The sequence below is a fragment of the Manis pentadactyla genome, chromosome 2 (genome assembly GCF_030020395.1).
Source record: "Manis pentadactyla isolate mManPen7 chromosome 2, mManPen7.hap1, whole genome shotgun sequence".
In the NCBI taxonomy this organism is placed as follows: Eukaryota; Metazoa; Chordata; class Mammalia; order Pholidota; family Manidae; genus Manis; species Manis pentadactyla.
Window position 1 is genome coordinate 144,246,894 of NC_080020.1, and position 21,905 is coordinate 144,268,798.

The window sequence follows — 21,905 nt, forward strand, 5'->3', positions numbered from 1 at the left end:
AGGCATCCCAGAGCGATAAGGAAAGGTTGAGGAGAAGACCAGACACAGCTAGGGGGTCGTCACCACCTCTAACTGGGCAGTCGAGGCAAAAAACACTGAGGAGGCTCAGTACCTGGTACCAGGAGTTTATGAGTAGATAAAGGGAGACTTGGCCTTAGTGAATGAGGATTCTCACCATGGGGAGCCAGAGAAGGTTCGACTATGGGGATCAACCATGGCCACGAAGGCCCTGGCTGGGGGTTCCCCTGCCCTGGAGGAGACCACGGGGGTGCTGGATGGTCAATGGTCACTTTCCGGGTTCCACAGGGGCATTTAAGTCAACCCCAAAGGGAAACTTACCAAATTGGAGGCTGGTGTTGGGTGGGAGATCGAACGACCAGGGAGATGGAAGGTGGGTTCATGGAGGAGGATTGGGGAGTGAGGGCTCCCAAGGCAGCTCAAATTCCCTGAAGGAAGAGCAAGATCAATGGGAGAGCCTCAATCTGAGTCACGGCACCACTGAAAGGGCATCTCACCGTGACCCTCCCTACCCTGAAATAACTCAGGGAGGCCCGGAACCACGCAAGAGATCTTAATGACTGAAAGAGAGAATGGCTGTCTCTAGGTGGAGAGAGCAGCTGGTGGGTGAGGTAGTGTGTTTTTAAGGAGTAGGGGTAGGGTGTGTTCTGCGTTGGTGATTGGATCTTAAGAGGTGGGGTGTCTTTGCGCGCCAGGATTTGCCTTCAGAAGGGTTGAGTAGAGGGTCCTAGAAATCAAGATGTAATATTCCATGGGGATAGAAGTTCCACTGGATCTATCCCAAATACGAGTGGAAAGAAGAGAAATTCAAGATGACAGGAGGCCAATTGAATTTGTCCTGCAAAGCATTTAAATGAGGCAAGGTTTTTAAATATCAAGGCCAAATCTTTATTTCCTATTCTTTTGGTGGTAAGGAAACATGACTCAAAAAGTTACAGTTTTTGATGGTATAGTCCCTCTAAAAGGATAAGCCTATGCTTGGCTATAGAAAGCAGATCTTTATCACATGGGATTGAAGGGGTGTAGGGAAAGGTTCTGCCAGTGAAATTTCCCAGGGTCCCTCTCATAATGTGAATTTCAACTCATTTATTTCTTTGGACTTTGAAGCACTTCCTGGAAGGGTTAATTAATACCTTAACTTCTTGGCTGGTAAAATCTTGGTGAAGATTACTTTTGCTTTGGTGGGAAATTTTTCTAGTTCATACTAATTCTCTGGGAAGAGATTAATCTGGAAGGAAGGAAAGGGCAGAGCCTGAATTACCCATGGCTCTTGTGCTGACTCTAGGTAGGGCCCTTCGTAGGTACATATTGCTTCAAGGCTTGGATGCATAGGGAAAGCCCAGTGAAGCACAGATAGTCACCAGGGAAACTGAATTAAAGCACCACAGGGATTTCAGTGAAAAAGTACAGAGAAAAATTTTGTTTGTTGCATCAAGAAACTCACAGTCTTCCAGCTGGGTTTTCCCATGAAAATAGTTAGGTTTGCATATCATTGAAATGGATCACTAGGGAATATTCACAAACAAGAAACAGAAGAATAATATCGTTCATCAGTTTTCTGTTTCCTTAGCTTTTTAAGTTGTGATGGGACTTTATGAGGCTCAGAAAGAAACCTTGTGCCAAAGAGATATTCATGCAGTGATTAAAACACCTTTCATAGAAAATCAAATGTTCCATACCTCATAACAAACAAATATATCTGTAAAGGAAAAAGTATCTTGAATGTTTATTTCATCTATGGAGCTTTTCCATCCATAGATCATTTTTCTTTGATCTTCCATGTTTTCTGTCACTTTCACTCCCATCCTTGATTTTGCCTGCCTTCCCCCTTTTTTCTTTAGCCTCAATGTCTCTTCTCAGTTTTTCGTTACTATGCCCAACGTCCACTTGTTTTGCTGCGTACTGGTTTTACCCTAAACCTCTGATGCTCCATCAACCCATTAGACCAACTGTAAGTTATACTCCCTGTTATCAACAGGAACCACAGACAACATTGCTATCATGCTTATGCTTATTTTGATCTGATACAGGCAGTTCCATTACTTCTGTTTGTACATAGTATCTATTAAATGCCTATAGTACTTAGAATCTTCTACTCTACCTTGATAAAAACACAGTTTGCAAAAGGAAACCTGACAAAGCATATGAAATCAAAAGCACACATGAAAAAATGCCTGGAGTTGGGAGTTTCCATGACATCAGTAGATGATACAGAGACTGAGGAAGCAGAAACTATGGAAGACTTGCACAAAGTAGCTGAGAAGCATAGCATGTCCAGCATTTCCACTGACCATCAGTTCTCAGACGCCGAAGAATCGGATGGCAAGGATGGAGATGATAACGATGACGACAATGACAATGACGATGACAATGACGATGACTGATGATCAGGGAGACTTGACACCAAAGACAAGATCGAGAAGCACTAGTCCTCAGCCTCCTAGATTCTCCTCCTTGCCTGTGAACGTTGGCGCTGTACCCCATGGGGTTCCTTCAGATAGTTCCCTGGGGCATTCTTCATTGATCAGCTATTTGGTGACTTTGCCAAGTATTCAGGTCACGCAGCTGATGACCCCAAGTGACTCCTGTGAAGATACTCAGATGACAGAATACCAGAGGTTATTTCAGAGCAAAAGTACGGACTTGGAACCAGACAAAGACAGGTTAGACATACCTAGCTGTATGGACAAAGAGTACATGCTGTCTTCAGAGCCGAGCTCCTCTCCAAGGGACTTCTCACCCTCAAGCCGCCATTCCTCACCGGGATATGACTCTTCGCCCTGCTGAGATAATTCACCAAAGAGGTACCTGATACCCAAAGGAGATTTACCACCCAGAATACATCTGTTGCCCAGGAGAGATCTGTCACCCCTGAGACATCTCTCACCGATAAAGGAAGCTGCATTGAGAAGAGAGATGTCACAGAGAGATGTTTCACCCAGAAGGCATCTGTCCCTGAGGAGGCCAGTGTCACCTGGGAAAGACATCACAGCAAGAACAGACCTCTCTCCCAGGAGAGAGAAGATTCCTGACCACCGTAAGAGCACCATCTCCCAGAAGGGCTTTACACCCAAACTCACCATTATCCATGGGGTAGTATTTGCAAGCAGAACCAATCGTACTGGGGCCTCCTAATTTAAGAAGAGGATTACCTCAGGTTCCCTACTTCAGTCTCTATGGAGACCAAGAAGGTGCTCATGAACATCCGGGCTCCAGCCTTTTCCCTGCGGGTCCTAATGACTATGTCTTCAGTCATCTTCCACTCCATTCCCAGCAACAAGTGCGAGCTCCTCTCCCCATGGTGCCAGTTGGTGGGATCCAAATGGTTCACTCCGTGCCGCTGGCCCTCTCCGGTTTACATCCTCCACCCACATTGCCTCTGCCAGTGGAGGTCTCTAAGGAGAGGAAAAGAGCTTCAGGCGAGTCCTTTGCTAAGGATCCCTGTGCTATTTCAAAGCAGCATGAGAAGGGAGCTCCTTACAGCTTGCAGTCATCTGGTCCACCTAGCACACCCTCCTCTCCTCAGCTATTGATGAAACAGAGCACATCAGAAGACAGTCTAAATGCAACAGAGAGAGAACAGGAGGAAAATATACAGACTTATACAAAAGCCATTGCCTCCCTCCGGATTGCCACAGAAGAGGCCGCTCTGCTTGGGGTGGATCAGCCAGTGCAGGGGCAGGAGCCCCACCAGAAACCCTTGGAGAGTGCACAGGTTAGCATGAGACACTTTAGTGGACCTGAGCCAGGTCAGCCCTGCACCTCAGCTGCCCACCCTGACTTGCATGATGGGGAAAAGGACAATTCTGGTACATCACAGACTGCATTAGCTCACTCCACGTTTTACAGCAAGAGTTGTGTGGATAACAAACAGTCGGGCTTTCATGGCAGCAAAGAATTATCGTCAAGCACAGAGGAGGGCAAAGAGCCTGCATCAGAAAAGAGTCAACTTACATTGATTGAAGATTCATGGAGACTGTCATTTCCACATTTTCCCGTTTTGTTTTTGTTTCTGTTTTTCTAGAAATAAAGGTAATCAAGTTTAAAAAAAAAACAAGCAGTTTGGAGGTAATTCCTATCCATATGTTTGTTTCATGCTGTGGGGCTCCTTCATATAGTAAAGATAAAATTTATCTTAAAATGTAGGAGAATAAAATACTTTAAGATCAGCAAAAACAGAGGTAAGAGGGAATGTCCAAATCTTGGAAGAGGAGAGTCAAATGAAATCCTAGAAGAGGAGAGTCAAATGATTCTATATTTTCATTTTAGGTTTTTGTTTTTACCAAATATTTTGAAGGGTAAAATATATCCTATAGCCTAACACTCTCCTTTTCCTTAAATGTTAAGCTAATTCCTTCTGTTTCCACATCACATACCACATTTTTCCTACTCCTTCATTTTCTAAAAGGATGCATTTTACAGTTTCTCTTATTTTTTATTTTTCAAAGAACATTATGTTTACTAGGCTCCCCCCTTCACCAAGTCCCTGCCACAAATCCCATTACAGTCACTGTCCATCAGCGTAGTAAGATGCTATAAAATCACGACTTGTCTTCTCTGTGTTGTAGAGCCCGCCCCATACCCCCCCACACACATTATACATGCTAATCATAATCCGCCCTTTCTTTTTCCTTGCCCTTATCCCTCCCTTCCCACCCATCCTCCCCAGTCCCTTTCCCGTTGGTAACTGTTAGTTCATTCGTGGGTTCTGTGGTTCTGCTGCTGTTCTGTTCCTTCAGTTTTTCTTTGTTCTTAAATTACACATATGAATGAAATCATTTGATACTTGTCTTTCTCTGCCTGGCTTATTTCACTGAGGATAACACCCTCTAGCTCCATCCATGTTGTTGCAAATGGTAGGATTTTGTTCTCTTCTTATGGCTGAATAATATTCCATTGTGTATTTGTACCACATCTTCTTTATCCATTCATCTACTGATGGACACTTAGGTTGATTCCATTTCTTGGCTATTGTAAATAATGCTGCAATAAACATAGGGGTGCATCTGTCTTTTTCAAACTGGCCTGCTTCATTCTTAGCATAAATTCCTAGAAGTGGAATTCCTGGGTTAAATGGTATTTCTATTTTGAACTTTCTGAGGAACCTCCATACTGCTTTCCACAATGGTTGAACTAATTTACATTCCCACCAGCAGTGTAGGAGGGTTCCTCTTTCTCCACAACCTCGCCAACATTTGTTGTTGTTTGTCTTTTGGATGGTGGTGATCCTTACTTGTGTGCGGTGATATCTCATTGTGGTTTTAATTTGCATTTCTCTGATGACTAGTGATGTGGAGCATCTTTTCATGTGTCTGTTGGCCATCTGAATTTCTTCTTTGGAGAACTGTCTGTTCAGCTCCTCTGCCCATTTTTTAATTGGATTATTTGCTTTTTGTTTGTTGAGGTGCATGAGCTCTTTATATATTTTGAATTTCAACCCTTTATTGGATCTTTCATTTATGAATATGTTATCCCATACTGTAGGGTACCTTTTTGTTCTATTGATGGTGTCCTTTGCTGTACAGAAGCTTTTCAGCTTGATATAGTCTCACCTGTTCATTTCTGCTTTTGTGTCCCTTGCCCGGGGAGATATGTTCATGAAGGAGTTGCTCATGTTTATGTCCAAGAGATTTTTGCCTATGTTTTTTCTAAGAGTTTCATGGTTTCATGACTTAAATTCAGGTCTTTGATCCATTTTGAATTTACTTTTGTGTATGGGGTTAGACAATGATCCAGTTTCATTCTCTTACATGTAGCTTTCCAGTTTTGCCAGCACCAACTGTTGAGGAGACTGTCATTTCCCCACTGTATGTCCATGGCACCTTTATCATATATTAATTGACCAAAAATATTTGGGTTAATGTCTGGAGTCTCTATTCTCTCCCACTGGTCTATGACTCTGTTCTTGTGCCAGTACCAAAGTGTCTTGAGTACTGTGGCTTTGCAGTAGAGCTTGACGTTGGGGAGCAAGATCCCTCCCACTTTATTCTTCCTTCTCAGGATTGTTTTGGCTATTCGGGGTCTTTGGTGTTTCCATATGAATTTTTGAACTATTTGTTCCAGTTCATTGAAGAATGCTGTTGGTCATTTGATAGGGATTGCATCGAACCTGTATATTGCTTTGAGCAGGATTGCTATTTTGATGATATTACTTCTTCCTAGCCAAGAGCATGGGATGAGTTTCCATTTGTTAGTGTCTGCTTTACCTTCTCTTAAGAGTGTCTAATAGTTTTCAGGGTATAGGTCTTTCACTTCCTTGGTTAGGTTTATTCCTAGGTATTGTATTCTTTTTGATGCAATTGTGAATGGAATTGTTTTCCTGATTTCTCTTTCTATTAGTTCATTGTTAGTGTATAGGAAAGCCACAGATTTCTGTGTGTTAATTTTATATCCTGCAACTTTGCTGAATTCCGATATTAATTCTAGTAGTTTTGGGGTGGAGTCTTTAGGGTTTTTTATGTACCATATCATGTCATCTGCAAATAGTGAGAGTTTAACTTCTTCTTTACCAATCTGGATTCCTTGGATTGCTTTGTTTTGTCTAATTGCCATGGCTAGGACCTCCAGTACTATGTTGAGTAACAGTGGGGAGAGTGGGCATCCCTGTCTTGTTCCCAATCTCAGAGGAAAAACTTTCAGGTTCTCACTGTTCCATATGATGTTGGCTGTGGGTTTATCATATATGGCCTTTATTATGTTGAGGAACTTGCCCTCTATGCCCATTTTGTTGAGAGTTTTTATCATGAATGGATGTTGAATTTTGTCAAATGCTTTTTCAGCATCTGTGGAGATGATCATGTGGTTTTTGTCTTTCTTTTTGTTTATGTGGTGGATGATGTGGATAGATTTTTGAATATTGTACCATCTTTGCATCCCTTGGATGAATCCCACTTGGTCATGGTGTATGATCCTTTTGATGTATTTTTGAATTCAGTTTGCTAATATTTTGTTGAGTATTTTTGCATCTATGTTCATCAGGGATATTGGTCTGTAATTTTCTTTTTTGGTGGGATCTTTGCCAGTTTTGGAATTAGGGTGATGTTGGCTTCATAGAATGAGTTTGGGAGTATTCCCTCCTCTTCTATTTTTTGGAAAACTTTAAGGAGAATGGGTATTATGTCTTCTCTGTATGTCTGATAAAATTCTGAGGTATATCCATCTGGTCTGGGGGTTTTGTTCTTGGGTAGTTTTTTGATTACCGTTTCAATTTCTTTGCTGGTAATTGGTTTGTTTAGATTTTCTGTTTCTTCCTTGGTCAGTCTAGGAAGGTTGTATTTTTCTAGGAAGTTGTCCATTTCTCCTAGGTTTCCCAGTTTGTTAGCATATAGGTTTTCATACTATTCTCTAATAATTCTTTGTATTTCTGTGGGGTCCGTCATGATTTTTCCTTTCTCATTTGTGATTCTGTTGATGTGCGTTAATTCTCTTTTTCTCTTAATAAGTCTGGCTAGAGGCTTATCTATTTTGTTTATTTTCTCAAAGAACCAGCTCTTGGTTTCATTGACTTTTGCTATTGTTTTATTCTTCTTAATTTTATTTATTTCTTCTCTGATCTTTATTATGTCCCTCCTTCTGCTGACTTTAGACCTCACTTATTCTTCTTTTTTTAATTTCGGTAATTGTGATGTTAGACTATTCATTTGGGATTTTTTTTCCTTCTTTATATATGCCTGGATTGCTATATACTTTCCTCTTAAAACTGCATTCACTGTGTCCCACAGAAGTTGGGGCTTTGTGTTGTTGTTATCATGTGTTTACATATATTGCTTGATCTCTATTTTAATTTGGTCATTGATTCATTGATTATTTAGGAGCATGTTGTTAAGCCTCCATGTGTTTGTGAGCCTTTTTCCTTTCTTTATACAATTTATTTCTAGTTTTATACCTTTGTGGTCTGAAAAGTTGGTTGGTAGAATTTCAATCTTTTTAAATTTACTGAGGCTCTTTTTGTGGCCTAGTATGTGGTCTATTGTGGAGAATGTTCCATGTGCACTAGAGAAGAATGTGTATCCTGTTGCTTTTGGATGTAGAGATCTATAAATGTCTATTAGGTCCATCTGTTCTAGTGTGTTGTTCAGTGCCTCCGTGTCCTTACTTATTTTCTATCTGGTGGATCTGTCCTTTGGAGTGAGTGGTGTGTTGACATCTCCTAAAATAAATGCATTGCTTTCTATTTCCTCCTTTAATTCTGTTAGTATTTGTTTCACATATGCTGGTGCTCCTGTGTTGGGTGCATATATATTTATAATGGTTATATCCTCTTGTTGGACTGACTCCTTTATCATTATGTAATGTCCTTTTTTATCTCTTGTTAGTTTCTTTGTATGAAGTCTATTTTGTCTGATACCAGTATCGCAACACCTGCTTTTTCTCCTTGTTGTTTGCATGAAATATCTTTTTCCATTCCTTGACTTTTAGTCTGTGCATGTCTTTGGGTTTGAGGTGAGTCTCTTGTAAGCAGCATATAGGTGAGTCTTGCTCTTTTTATCCATTATATTACTCTGTGTCTTTTGATTGGTGCATTCAGTTCATTTATATTTAGGGTGATTATTGAAAGATATGTACTTATTGTCATTGCAGGCTTTAGATTTGTGGTTACCAAAGGTTCAAGGTTAGCTTCTTTAGTATCTTACTGTCCAACTTAATTCACTTGTTGAGCTATTATAAACTCTATCTAATGATTCTTTATTTCTCTCCTTTCTTATTCCTCCTCCTCCATTCTTTATATATTGGGTGTTTTATTCTGTGCTCTTTTGTGTTTCCTTTGACTGCTTTTGTGAGTAGTTGATATTATTTTTTGCCTTTAGTTAGTATTTGGTTGGTTTGCTTTCTTTGCTATGATTTTATTTTCTCTGGTGACATCTGTTTAGCCTTAGGAGTTCTCCCATCTAGAGCAGTCCCTCTAAAATACCCTGTAGAGGTGGTTTGTGGGAGGCAAATTCCCTCAACTTTTGCTTGTCTGGGAATTGTTTAATCCCTCCTTCATATTTAAGTGATAATTGTGCTGGGTATAGTATTCTTGGTTCAAGGCCCTTCTGTTTCATTGCATTAAATATATCATGCCATTCTCTTCTGGCCTATAAGGTTTCTGTTGAGAAGTCTGATGATAGCCTGATGGGTTTTCCTTTGTAGGTGACCATTTTCCTCTCTCTAGCTGCCTTTAAAACTCTGTCCTTGTCCTTGATCTTTGCCATTTTAATTATTATGTGTCTTGGTGTTGTCATCCTTGGGTCCCTTGTTTAGGGAGATCTATGTACTTCTGTGGTCTGAGTGACTATTTTCTCCCCCAATTTGGGGAAGTTTTCATCAATTATTTCTTCAAAGACACTTTCTATCCCTGTTTCTCTCTCTTCTTCATCTGGTACCCCTATAATGCAGATATTGTTCCTTTTGGATTGGTCACACAGTTCCCTTAATATTGTTTCATTCCTGCAAATCCTTTTATCTCTCTCTGCATCAGCTTCTGTGCATTCCTGTTCTCTGGTTTGTAGTCCATCAATGGCCCCTTGCATTTCATCCATTCCACTTTAAATCCTTCCATAGATTGTTTTATTTCTGTAGTCTTCCTCCCTTTTTTGTCTGTTAGCTCTTGCATTTTTCTCTGCAGTTCCATCAGCATGTTTATGACCTTTATTTTGAATTCTTTTTCATGGAGATTGGTTAGGTCTATCTCTCCAAACTCCTTCTCAGGGGTTGTCTCTGTGATTTTGGTCTATATCAAATTCTTCTGCCTTTTCATGGTGATAGAGGTAGTTGTGGGGAGCTGGCATGTGTGTCGGCTGGGAGAACATCCCTTCTTGCTGGTTTGTGGCCTTCCTCTCCTGGGAGAACAGTGACCCCTAGTGGCTTGTGCTGGGCAGCTGCACGCAGATGGGGTCTCTGATTCTTGCCCGGCTGCTGTGAAGGAAGCTCCGCATGTGGTTGCTGTTTGCATGGCCAGCCTCAGGCTGCTACTCCGCTATGGTGGAGCTGCATCTGAGGGGGAACGGGCATGAGGCTGTTTATCACTATGAGGGGTCGCAGAACTGTGCTGCTGCCCAGTGGGTTAGGGAAGCTGGAGTTCCCCGGGATTCCCAGCTGGTGGGCTGAGTGTGCCGGGACACTTCTGTCCAGCTGTGAGGCTCCTGTCCCTTTAAGACTTTCAAAAAAGCACTTGCTTTTCTTTTCTCCCAGGGGCGCCAGCTGCGGGGACCCACTTGCAGGTTTTGCTGTTCTGTTTCCCTAGTATCCAGCACAGCATGCACTGTGTCTGTGCTCCCGGTGCAGATGATTAGGGCTGGGTAATTAGCAGTTCTGGGCTCCCTCTCCCTCCCCGCTCTGACTCCTCTCCCCCTGCTGGGGAGCTGGGGTGAGGGATACACTCAGATTCCACCAGGCAGTGGATTGTATCTTACCCCCTTCGTCAGGCGCAGGGTTCTCACAGATGTAGATGTAGCCTGGCTGTTGTCCTGTATCTTCTGGTCTCTCTTTTAGGAATAGTTGAATTTGTTGTATTTTCAAAAATATATATGGTTTTGGGAGGAGATTTCCGCTGCTTTACTCATGCCGCCATCTTGGATCCTCCCCAGTTTCTCTTATTTTTACAATGTTCTTTTGTGTTTGCCAATTTTTCTCTTAAGTTCATAATCCATCTCCTCCATCCTATTGAATTCCTGTCCATTTCTTAATGCATGCATTCCTGCGTGAGCTATGGATCCATATTCTTACATTCTGACTGGGCTTATCACCTGAACACTGCACAGGCCCACATGAGCGTTGACTCCCCAGTCTAGGCACTGAGGCTGATTTCCTTACATCTGTCAGGAGCCACACAGATAGCATCACAACCGCCACTGCCACCAGGCACACACGCTGAGAGCAGTGCTTGCTCCATGAATGAAGCAGATGATACAACATTCCTAAGTAGGTGCCTGACACTGGAGACTGTTGGCTTGGAGGAACATAAAACTGTGGGAGATGAGGGAGATGCCAAACTTGGAAGATAAGCTAAATGTTAATTCCAACTTGATCTTATCACACTGGCCTCCTGAAATCACCAAATATGGTACTCTTGATGGGAGGCTTCACTTCTTCTCTGAGATCCTCGCTGAGTGAGAAAACAGATGACACCTGGTTATATATTCAATTTGGTCTCTTATCTACAGACCTTTCTATACAAGCATCAAAGTCTGAGAGTTACTAAGTGCAAGCAACAGAAGAACAACCAGGGGAAAAAAGATGATAGACTGGAAAAGGAAAACTTTGACACCAACAGTCCTCATGAAGAACTGAGATAAAACCATTAGGAAAGGAGCCAAGGAGGAGGAAGAAAGGGGGAAGGAGGAGGAGCAGAATCAGGAGGCAAAGGAGGAAAAGATGGAAAAGAAGAAATATATGGAAAGGAAGTCATTAATAGGAAAAAAAGAAACCTCAAGAGTTCTTAGAGCTCTAAATACTATCATGGAAGAAAAAGAATAAAGATGAACTGAGTGGCATAATTAAGACTCTTGTTAAGAATGTAATTTGTAAAGTGGAAATTTGTGTGAAAGGAATAAAAGATGGATATTAAAATAGTTCTACAGAGGGGGTAGGAGTTCTACAGAGGGGGTAGAAAGTTACATAAAGGACAAAATAATCACAGAAGTCAAAGAGAAAATACAGCTTCATGGTGCAGGGAAATAATTTTACCTTTGGAATAAAAGGACCAACAGGGTGCAAAGCAGACTAACGAAAGTTGTATCATTTATGGAGTCTAAATATACAGCTGTAATAGGGTTATAAAGCATAGAAGTGCTAAGAAATTCCTTCAAGTACTTAGAGGCCTAATACAAAAAGAATTATCATCCAGAACTAAAATTCCACTGGATTTTAAGAAAATGTGGTGTTTTCTTTTTAAGAAAAGGAGTGGTGAAGTTGCAAGGAAAAGTAAAAATAACATGTCAAAAAAAAATGTCTTCCAGTGTGCAGTGTGAAGAGACATAGATAAAGGAATATATAAACAAGACATATTGTGAAAGCTTCTGAAAATAATAAGCATAAGAAAAATAACTCAATAGAAAAAAAAACAAGCAAACAGTATTAACACAATTCACAGAAGCTCAAGGGGCCAACAAAATAGTTCAAAGAAACAGAATAATATAAAAGTAATGAAATAGTACTAATTCTCCAAATTTTCAAAGTTTAAAAATAATATGGTTTAACACTTATTAAGTACTTAAAATGTATATGAAACTGGAGTAAAGAGATTTTTTTCACTCAGTTCCCATTCCAAGCCTGAGGAGAATGTTTTGTTGACAGTAATATCCTATGCCTATCGGTAGAAGCATCTAGACTTGGAGAGCTGCCCTGAACCTTCTCCACTCCTCTAGAAATCCTGTCACCTCCCTCCACACCTAAGATTCTTGGATGTTAGCTCTGAGCATACTCTACCCACTTCCTCACCTCCTTTTTAATTCGCTCACCGACTGACAGCAGTCTTGCTCCTCCTGTGAAATGTTCATGCCAAGCAAACTGCTGTTTGCTCAGCCTGATGGCTGCTCTGTAGTTCTCACCCTCATCCTCATGGGTGTCTCTAGATGCTTGACACTGTCAGCTGCTTTGTTCTTGATTCTCTTCCTTCCATTGACTGCTACCTCAATACCCGCAAGTTTCTTCTGGCTCATTTTGCTTGAACTTGTGCATCTGTCTTCCTGCCTTATCCCCTCCCTCCCTCCCAACTCCACAGTTAGTGGTCTACACATACAAACCATGAACAGCTTTCCTTAAAATATGTAGATTCTCTTGCAGACAAATTATCACATATCGACATAAAATAAAGTTGTACTGAAGACAAATTTCTTAAGACAAAATAATAAAGTATGGCAGCTATCATCAACATCAGACTCATATCACATTTATTCATGTTCAAAAATTACACACTCAATTATGATAGTTGTTCATGGTGTCAATGTGACTAGAAAAAGAGTACCACACAGTAACTTCCTAAAGTGCCCCAGGATAGTGTCTTAGTGAATACTCCAAGTTAAAGAAACTAATATACAGGAACAACTGTCCTTAAAAATTATGAAAAATTCAGTTAACCTCCATTTTTTCAAAACTAGTCATGGAACTGAATCAGTCTTGTTAAATACATGCTTCACTGATCCCCATCTGATGGTATATAGTGCAATCAATCATTCCTGAATGCTCTCTGTGTAGATAGCAAGCTTCAGAGAATTATCATGAATTATGATTATCTTATCATGAATTATTGATTTGGATAGATCCATGCAATTGGGATAAGTGATATCTCAAAACAAGAATATAACAAAGAGCAGTCATTGCTTTTGTCATTGAATCCCAGGTTAAGGGTTGAAAAAATCTGAGAAATATTGGTCTCCATTATTGCAGAGAGCCTAAAATAAATAATTTTAAGGGTAAAACTACAGATCATATTTAATGTTTTGAAATTTCCAATATGTGTTTTGACATACAAATAATCATAGTACTAAATAAGACATACTGTTTCTATGGTAGGAGTTCACTAAAGATTTTAGTGGTTTTGTTTTTAAAAATTATAATATGTATATGTATATATATATATGTAATTATTTATATATGTAACAAGTGAATGGTTTATTAATAAATATGTTTGATATATTTAAAAATACTAAGAACATAGATATATTCAAAATATTTAATATCAAAACATTTAGATCAGAAATATAGAAAATTATCTCTATTTGATAGACATTTAACAATAAAAACAGCATTAGAAAGGAACATTGATACAAAAGAAAATTTTGTAAAGATTTAAAAAATACTACATGTATTTAGTATTAGAAGTTGTCTTTCTTAAAATAAAACTTAAAAAACCACAAAGGATTAGTTGCTTTATCCCATATTCTTGACTTTTGTTTCATGACAAATATTCCAAATGTAGAAAATTTCTTTCATTTTGTGTTGAAGTTGATCACTTCACAAGTGTGTCCAAGAGCATCTTCACATTGGGCTTTTTTTTGGCTTGCTTTGATACTGCTTTTTAGTTGAACACAATTGCTTTTTTTAATTGAAGTATTGTTGATATACAATCTTATATTGGTTTCAAATACACAATTGCTTTTTAATTCAGATTTCAGATGAATTTCTAACTCTATGTCATAATATTTCACATTATCATTCTTCTATTTTTGCATCTCTTGTGTGAAAGTATTTACAGAGAACTGTAGCCCATAGCTAGCAAGGTTAATAACACTCCACAGAATCCTGAATAAAAATGCCATTTCAAGGACTTTTTTCTTGCTTCTGAAGCATGCTATTTGTTGAAACATTGCTCACAGGAGCTGTACAAAACATACTATGCAGTAAATATATTAACATTTATTTTATTTTTCAATAATGCCTCACAGTTAGCAGCACACAGAGCTAGGAAAACATACACAACAACTACAAGCAAGATAGAGTAGAAAATGAGGGCTTCTTTCCACATGTTCCTGTCCTGGTCTGTGGAAATGTCAAACTAAACTGTCACCTAATGTCAGCTTTTCCTGATGTTGCTTTTAACATGTTATCAATAGATATCTTTGAAGTGGTAATGGCTCTATGTTGCTTAGTAAGCTTTAACTCTCACATGAGAACAATGATACCTTTTCTGTTTTCCTGATTTCTCACAGGGATTTGGGAAAGTATAGTTAGATTCCAGAAAATGCCAGGAAGAAATTCCTACACAGAAACATTTAACTATAGTCACACATATGAGGTACAGCTCATAGAAACATAATATTTAACTTGGAAACCATTATTGTAAAAACTGATATTTCTTCCTTCTTCTTTCCTGTCAATACTTATCAAATGTCTCTATGTGGTACACATTAGTTTACATACTTATATGCAAGAATAAAGAGAGTTGTATGGGACCTTGACCTCTGGTGCCTCCAAAGAAGCAAGGTAACTTTGTAGTACATAAATTAGAACATAGATTAATACAGAGTCTGAGCAAAGAAAGGAGTACAGATAAACATAATAAGGTATCAGAGGAGGGTGAGTCATTCCAGCTCTATCTAGTCTAAATAGATTCCAAATCCTATTCCAAACTAGATGTTAGATAAATGATAGCAATGATTTAAATCAAGATTTTAACTTTCTCTTTTTCTCTCCATTTCTAATCCATTCAATATAAGCTCTTAAATGGCACCCATAGGTATGCTTTTGTTTCTGCTGCAGTATCGTTTAGCCGAATAACACTCCCAGGGAAAACAAGTAGAAAGCTGATAAAATCTAATAAGATGTTTATAATATAATATGTAAGCGCATAAAATATAATATATATAATACCATTCAATATATAATACTATTTATAATATGTATCATTATATTAATAGTATATGTCATATATGATATATTATTATATATTATTGTGTGTGTTTTTGTGTTTATTTATACATATATTTATGTCTCCAGACTAGATGGGACAAGACTGCTGACAGGCAGAACCGCGGAGATGAGCTTACCTTTCATAGTGACTTTTTCCATGGGGGCATTTCCTGATTGTGAGAATGGATCAGGACTGACATTCCAAGCTTTTCCCAGGTAAAGGGTCACTGCTTGGCAGTGAGGTGGGTAGATAAATTAACAAAGCTTTGGCAGTCATGTATCTGAAAAGAAAAAACATGGAGAATTGTCTGGCCAAGACCCCATTGACCAAAGGATGGTGGAGAACAGAGTCTGACATGAGGCAAAAACAAAAGAAGACATTTCTGTATACTAGCAGCAGGCAATCGGAAATACAATTTTCAAATATCATTTTCAATACTATATAAATAATAAAATACTTAGGAATACATTTTCCAAAAGGTATATAAGAACACTATACTGAAAAAATTAAAGGAGAAAATCACTGGTGAGAGACATTAAATAATATCTAAATAAATGAGGAGGTATCCATCATGTCCATGGTTTGGAAGCATCAACATTGCTAAATTATCAGTTTTGGCTAAATTGACCTCAGTGTTAATCCAGGTGTGTGTTCATAGAAGCTGACAAGCTCTGTTCAAAGTCTGCAGCAAAATGCAAGGAAACTAGCATATAGGACATATTCTAGATAAAGAAGAACAAAATTGGAGTCTTTATACTGACTTCAAGGCAATATAAAACTATATTAATCAAGACAATGTGATTTTCAAGCAAACTAATAAAGTGGCAAATAAAACCCACAAATAGAAATGAACCTAGTCATATGATTTTCATTCAAGCTGCCAAAAAACCCAAAGGAAATTGAAAATTTATTGAAAAATGCCGTACTCTTTACACAAAAATTAATTTGATTATATGGCCTAAATAAAAAAGCTAAAATTATGAAGTATTTATAAGACTATTTATTCATGACATGGAAGAAGGCAACAGTTCCTTAGCCATGACACAGAAAGCAATAAGCATTAAAGGAAAATACGGATAATTATACTTTATGAAAACTGAGAGCTTCTGCTCATCAAAACACATCCATAAGAACATGGACTGGCATGCCATGGGCTGAGGAAATGCAGCCGAGTGTTCTGTACCCAGCAACAATACCTCTTAAGAATAAAGGCAACCTAAAGATTTTTTTCACAGAAAAGCTGATATAATTTATCACCAATAGACTATCACTTCAGGAAATGTTAAAGTCATTCAGGTTGATAAGGAAAATATTCCACACAGCCGTCAAGGTCAGCAAACCGCTTTTTCCCTCCTGCTGGCAAAGCCCTCCCAGCTCTCCCCTCCCCTCCTCCGGGCTCCTCTTTTGCCCTGCGCATCCCGAAATGCCACATAGCAAAATAATATAAATTGCTCCCCTTGCGTGTGCTCAGGGCTCAGACCTTGGGAGATGACTCCCCTCTGAGCCGCAGGTGTGAAATAAACCTCAGACTCCAAGACCTCCGAGTGCCGCTTGGTTTTTCCATCAGCGATCCAGTTCCGGTTTTCCAGTATTTTCCTTAACGAGGTAGAAGGAACATTATACAAATGGAAATCTGGCTCTACACAAGGGAAAGAAGAGTAGAATACTAGACATGGCACATGAATAAAAAGAGGTGGATATTTCAATATTTCTCAATACTTAATAGAACATGTAGGCAAAAAATCATGAATATAGAATAATATGATTACCATTATAAAACAACTTGGCTATAAAAAGTACATATTGGGTGTGTGGGTGCTCATTACAATATTATTTCAACTCCCTCTTCTTAAAATTTTTGTCCATAATGATCTGCCATAATTTTGCATATCCTCCTATTAAAAGGTAAAGTTACCTTTTTTCCACCCCTTGAATTTTCACTGGCTTTGTGACTTGCCTTGGCCCAAATACGTGGCAGAGTAATGGTGTCCTAGCTCTTAGACCTCAAAAGGCACTTGGTCCTTCCCCTGCCTCCTTCACATGAACTGCTCTAGACTAGCTGGCGTGGGAATGACCACACATATGGAGGAGAGTCCAGGGGCTGCAGTCAAAGAGTCTGAGAGTGCAATCCACAAACATGTGAGAAAACCCAGCGAGATTCAGAAGAGCTGCCTACTTGACCTTCAGCTGACCAGATGCACGAGTGAGCCCAACAAGACCAGGGGGGACCCCCAGCTGGTAGTTTATGAGGCAGCAGTAGTTAACAGTACATGTTGATCTTTGATGTATTGCATAACCTCTCTTGATTTCCATTCTTCCATAGTATCAAATTTCATAAGTTTGTGGAGAAAATTATATATCATCTGAAGGGCTTAGAACAGTTAAAAATGCATACATGTTTAAAATCACCAGCTATTAATATTATATCCATATCTCAGAGACCTTCTGTAATAACTAAGTCAAAAATATGACTGCCAAATTCTTCACAAACATTAATGTTTGTGAAGCCACTTCTGTCTCCATGCCAATCCAGATTTAGGCTTATCATACATAGACCAAATTTAGAGTTTAGCCATTTGTCCTGGTTCAGAAAGTTAAGAGCTCTCCCAAAGAGCGGCCCAGGGAACCAGGTGATTTTCTGTTATTCCATATCATGTTACATTGTGTCATTTCTGAGACTCAAGTCTTCAGTCACATTTTATTTATAAAACAAATCACCTCAGTTGAAACCTTGTCCAAGCCCCTCTTCCCATCATTTCTAAACACCTGTTTTTAAAGAACTTGGTCCCTTAAGTATGTTTTCCAAGCAAAGTGATCAGGTGGCTTGGCACACGGGACAAAAAGCCTTAAAATTACAAAAGCTGTCTGACTTCAAACAAAGGTGGCAGCCAAAAGTCCTTGGGTTTCTGCAAACTTTCCATCACTCAACTGGGGCAAATGACCAGACCTCCTCAAACAGAAAATATTTAATATATAAAAGGTTACCTCAAAAGAAACATGGTTTTTATCTCTGGCGATGAAGAACAGGGCACCACTGGGCGCTCTACTTCATGGGAGGCCAGCAGCAGCCATTATAACTCATCTGGGTCAAGAATAGCTCTGCAGAAGGCTAAAATCAGGGCTGGTTTGAGCTGATATTTTAATACAAATGAAGTGTTCACAATCACCTCTTTCTTTCGCTAAGTATAACTAAATGTACTAGCTCAAAACACTGCTTTGAAAACACCTGGCAGACGGTTTCCCATTTCTTTGTGGGAGACTGTGATAAAGCCCCAAACTCATTTCTTTCCATAGATTAGGGGTCATTGAGAAGTGTTAGCCACAGCTGGGGTTTAACCCCAATGATATGAAGATACCTGGGCCCAGCCTGCATGCCTGGGGGGGATGCCTGGTGTTCTTCACCCATCCAGCATGCAGGCCTCTCCCTGAGAGTGTGATACCCTTCCGAACACTGGTCTCATGGAATGAGCTCTGTGCACACTCCAGATAGGACATTTCTGTCACTCAGCATTCTTTAAAATAAAAATGAAAACACAGCAAACATGTTTATCTACCATTTCGGGAGAGATGGTAAAGCTCTCCTGTTCTTGGCTTAGTGGAAAATTTATGAAATCAGGAGCTGGGAATTTGATGAGCATAGGCTCCAGAATGTTTAGTACAAACCCTATAAATTTGGTATACACTTTGGCTCAGAGTTCAGCAGGTGCAGGGAAATTACTAGTGATACATGAACATACGTGAGGTTCTGATGCTGATATGATCCATGAACTCTGAAGTTAAGGGTGTTATTTTCTGCAGGAGTTCTCAGAGCCTTGAAAATCCTACATACATAACACAGCTGAAAGGGGGAAGTAGAACATGCAAGGCCACTCAAACTCATTTGATAATGGTACACATTTTCTCCACAAAGCACCACATGTGGTCCTCAGAAAATACTGTGTGAAAAACAACCTCAGTGGCCCCTGAGAAAAATACATGGAATAGTTCACATAGTCCTGGTAACAGAAACAGGCTTTAGTCACCAAGGTCCATTGAAACCACAGGCTCCTCAGCTTGTCCCCTGGACCCCAAGTTGGAAGCTGCCTTATGTAATCACAGTGAATGGAAACCACCACTGTCAATATAAATACCCCTGGGTGGGAGTGAAGTCAGTCTCCCATGGATGTGCAGCCGTGAGGCTGACCAGTAAGCTTAAGCCCATAGTGGCACTAACCACACACGTGAAAGAGGAAAATAAACTGTATTCCAACTCAGTCCCCATGCCTGTCCTTCCCTGCACCTGCCAGTTGCCCAGCCATCCTCAGGCCCAAGTCTGTTTGTACATTCTCTCTCCTGATGGGAAGAACATAGGATACTTCTGACCACTTGGATAAAAAGAACTGCAGAGAAATGGTTATTTATTGATGATATCAAGAAGCCAGTGAAAAATAAATGCTTGCCTTGTACAGCTGTCTATGCAACAGAATAACTCTGTACTTGTCTTTAGAAGACCAGTGATCCAGTCTCAATAAATGACCCCGATCCTATATCATCATTTCCTGATATTTATGATGAGAAGATCAGTTAATATAATCTCCAGGGTCTGATGTAGTCCTACTTCTTTATTTTTGTTTGTATTTCCCCCACCTGGGGTGACATATCTAGAAAAAAATGTTACTAATACTAATACCTTACTGTGGCTGCCTTACTGTGGCTGGAAGAGGGCTCCAGTGACCCTCCAATGTCCCCATGCAGTTGAATTGTTTCAAGAGTGTATGGCTTATGTTTTCTCCTATGAGTTTTATGCTTTCAGGTCTTACATTTAGGTCTTTAACCCATTTTGAGTTTCTTTTTGTGTTTGGTGTTAGATGGTCATCCTGTTTCATTCTTCTGCATGTGTCTGTCCAGTTTTCCCAATACCATTTTTGGAAGAGACTGTCTTTTCTCCCATTGCATGTTCTCATTGTCTTTGTCATATATCAATTGACCATATAAGGGTACGTTAATTTTGGGGGTCTTATTTTGTTCTGTTATGTATCTATTCTTGTGCTGCTGGTACCATATTGTTTTGACTAGGACAGCTTTGTAGTATGGTTTGAAGCCAAGGAGTGTAATCCCCCAGCTTATTTTTCTTTTTCAAGATTGCTTTGGCTATCTAGGGTCTTTTGTGGTTCTATACAAATTTTAAGATTTTTTTCTCTAATTCTGTGAAAAATGTCCTGGGTATTTTGATAGGGACTGCACTGAATCTACAGATTTCTTTGAGTAGTGTGGGCATTTGCACAATATGAATTTGTGGCACATAATGGACCTAGAGGTTATTGTGCTTAATGAAATAAGTTAGACAAAGAAAGACAAATACTGAGTGGTATTACTTATATCTGGAATCTAAAAAATAAATAAAACAAACAAAACAGAAATAGACTTAAAAATACAGAGAACAAACTGGTGGTTGCCATAGGAAAGGGGGAGAGTGTGGTGGGGGATGGGTGAAATAGGTGAAGGGGATAAAGAGGTTCAAATTTCCAATTATAAAATGAATAAATCAAAAGCATGAAAAATACAGCATAAGGAATATAGTCAATAATATTGTAGTACATTTGTGTGGTGACAGAGGGTAACTATTCTTATCATGGTGAGCATTTTATAGGGTACATAATTGTCAAGTCACTGTGTTGTACAGTTGAAATCAATATAATATTGTATATCAATAATACTTCAATAAAAAGATAATCCCCAAGTACCTCTAAGGTAAACACTCTAAAAGTCTGCACCCTTATGAGACATTTGCTCACCTTCCCTTGCTCAGCACCTCATTGGTGTTTGTTGAGTGATAGGTATCCTGCAGTCTGTTAGGAAGGGAGAAAAGGAAATAATGCGGAGTTGTTACACAGACTTTCTGTCCTTCTCTGTGTGGTGTGTTGTTCAGAGGAAGAGCCATTTAGTAATGGTAACATATTCCCAGAGGGTTGCAAGGTAGCTTAGGTATTATGGCATAACACCTTTGCCAATTCTTATGTATAACTATTACTCTTTGGGGTGCTTAGTTAACAAGTAATGATTCCTTTCTTTCTTTGTTCCTACCATTCTCCCTCCTCCCTTTCTTCCTCTTTTCCATGCTTCATTAAATGACTCAAGTACACCTATCAAAAGTAATTAATTTCTCTTGGTGTGATGTAAAGTTTTGTATGTCCTAGATTAAGGCTTGTGTCAGATTTTGATGTGAATTGCAATTTTTCACTTGATATAAGGCTCATGTTTCTTATTCCCATGTGCTATAGAGCAATAAGTAATTGTTACCCCCTTGATTTTACCTCAAGTACTGGACTGAGTAGTCTAGGATTAGATTTAAGTGTGACCAATGGCATATATGACCTTACAGTTTCTTGGCATTTGTGTGCACAGCAACATGCAATGAAATTTACCCACTGTTCTTACTGATGATGAATGCTGGTAATAATACAAGTCAGTCTTTCAAGATTACCTTTCATCTTGAGAGTCAACTTACTATGAAATCCAAATAGCCATACATACTTCCAAATGGTGTTAGTACAATAGTACTAAATCATCACATGCT

General features: G+C 39.3%; 1 protein-coding gene across 1 annotated transcript in view; it reads left to right on the top strand.

The window, feature by feature from the left end:
* Nucleotides 1–201: 201 nt before the first annotated feature.
* The window catches only part of LOC118929555 (transcription factor HIVEP2-like), a 32,835-nt gene continuing 11,131 nt past the window's right edge, over nt 202–21,905 (top strand). The window contains 4 exon segments of the mRNA XM_036919716.2: nt 202–391; nt 2,098–2,387; nt 2,389–3,032; nt 3,034–4,009. Of these exon segments, the coding sequence (XP_036775611.2) occupies nt 202–391; nt 2,098–2,387; nt 2,389–3,032; nt 3,034–4,009 (2,100 nt within the window).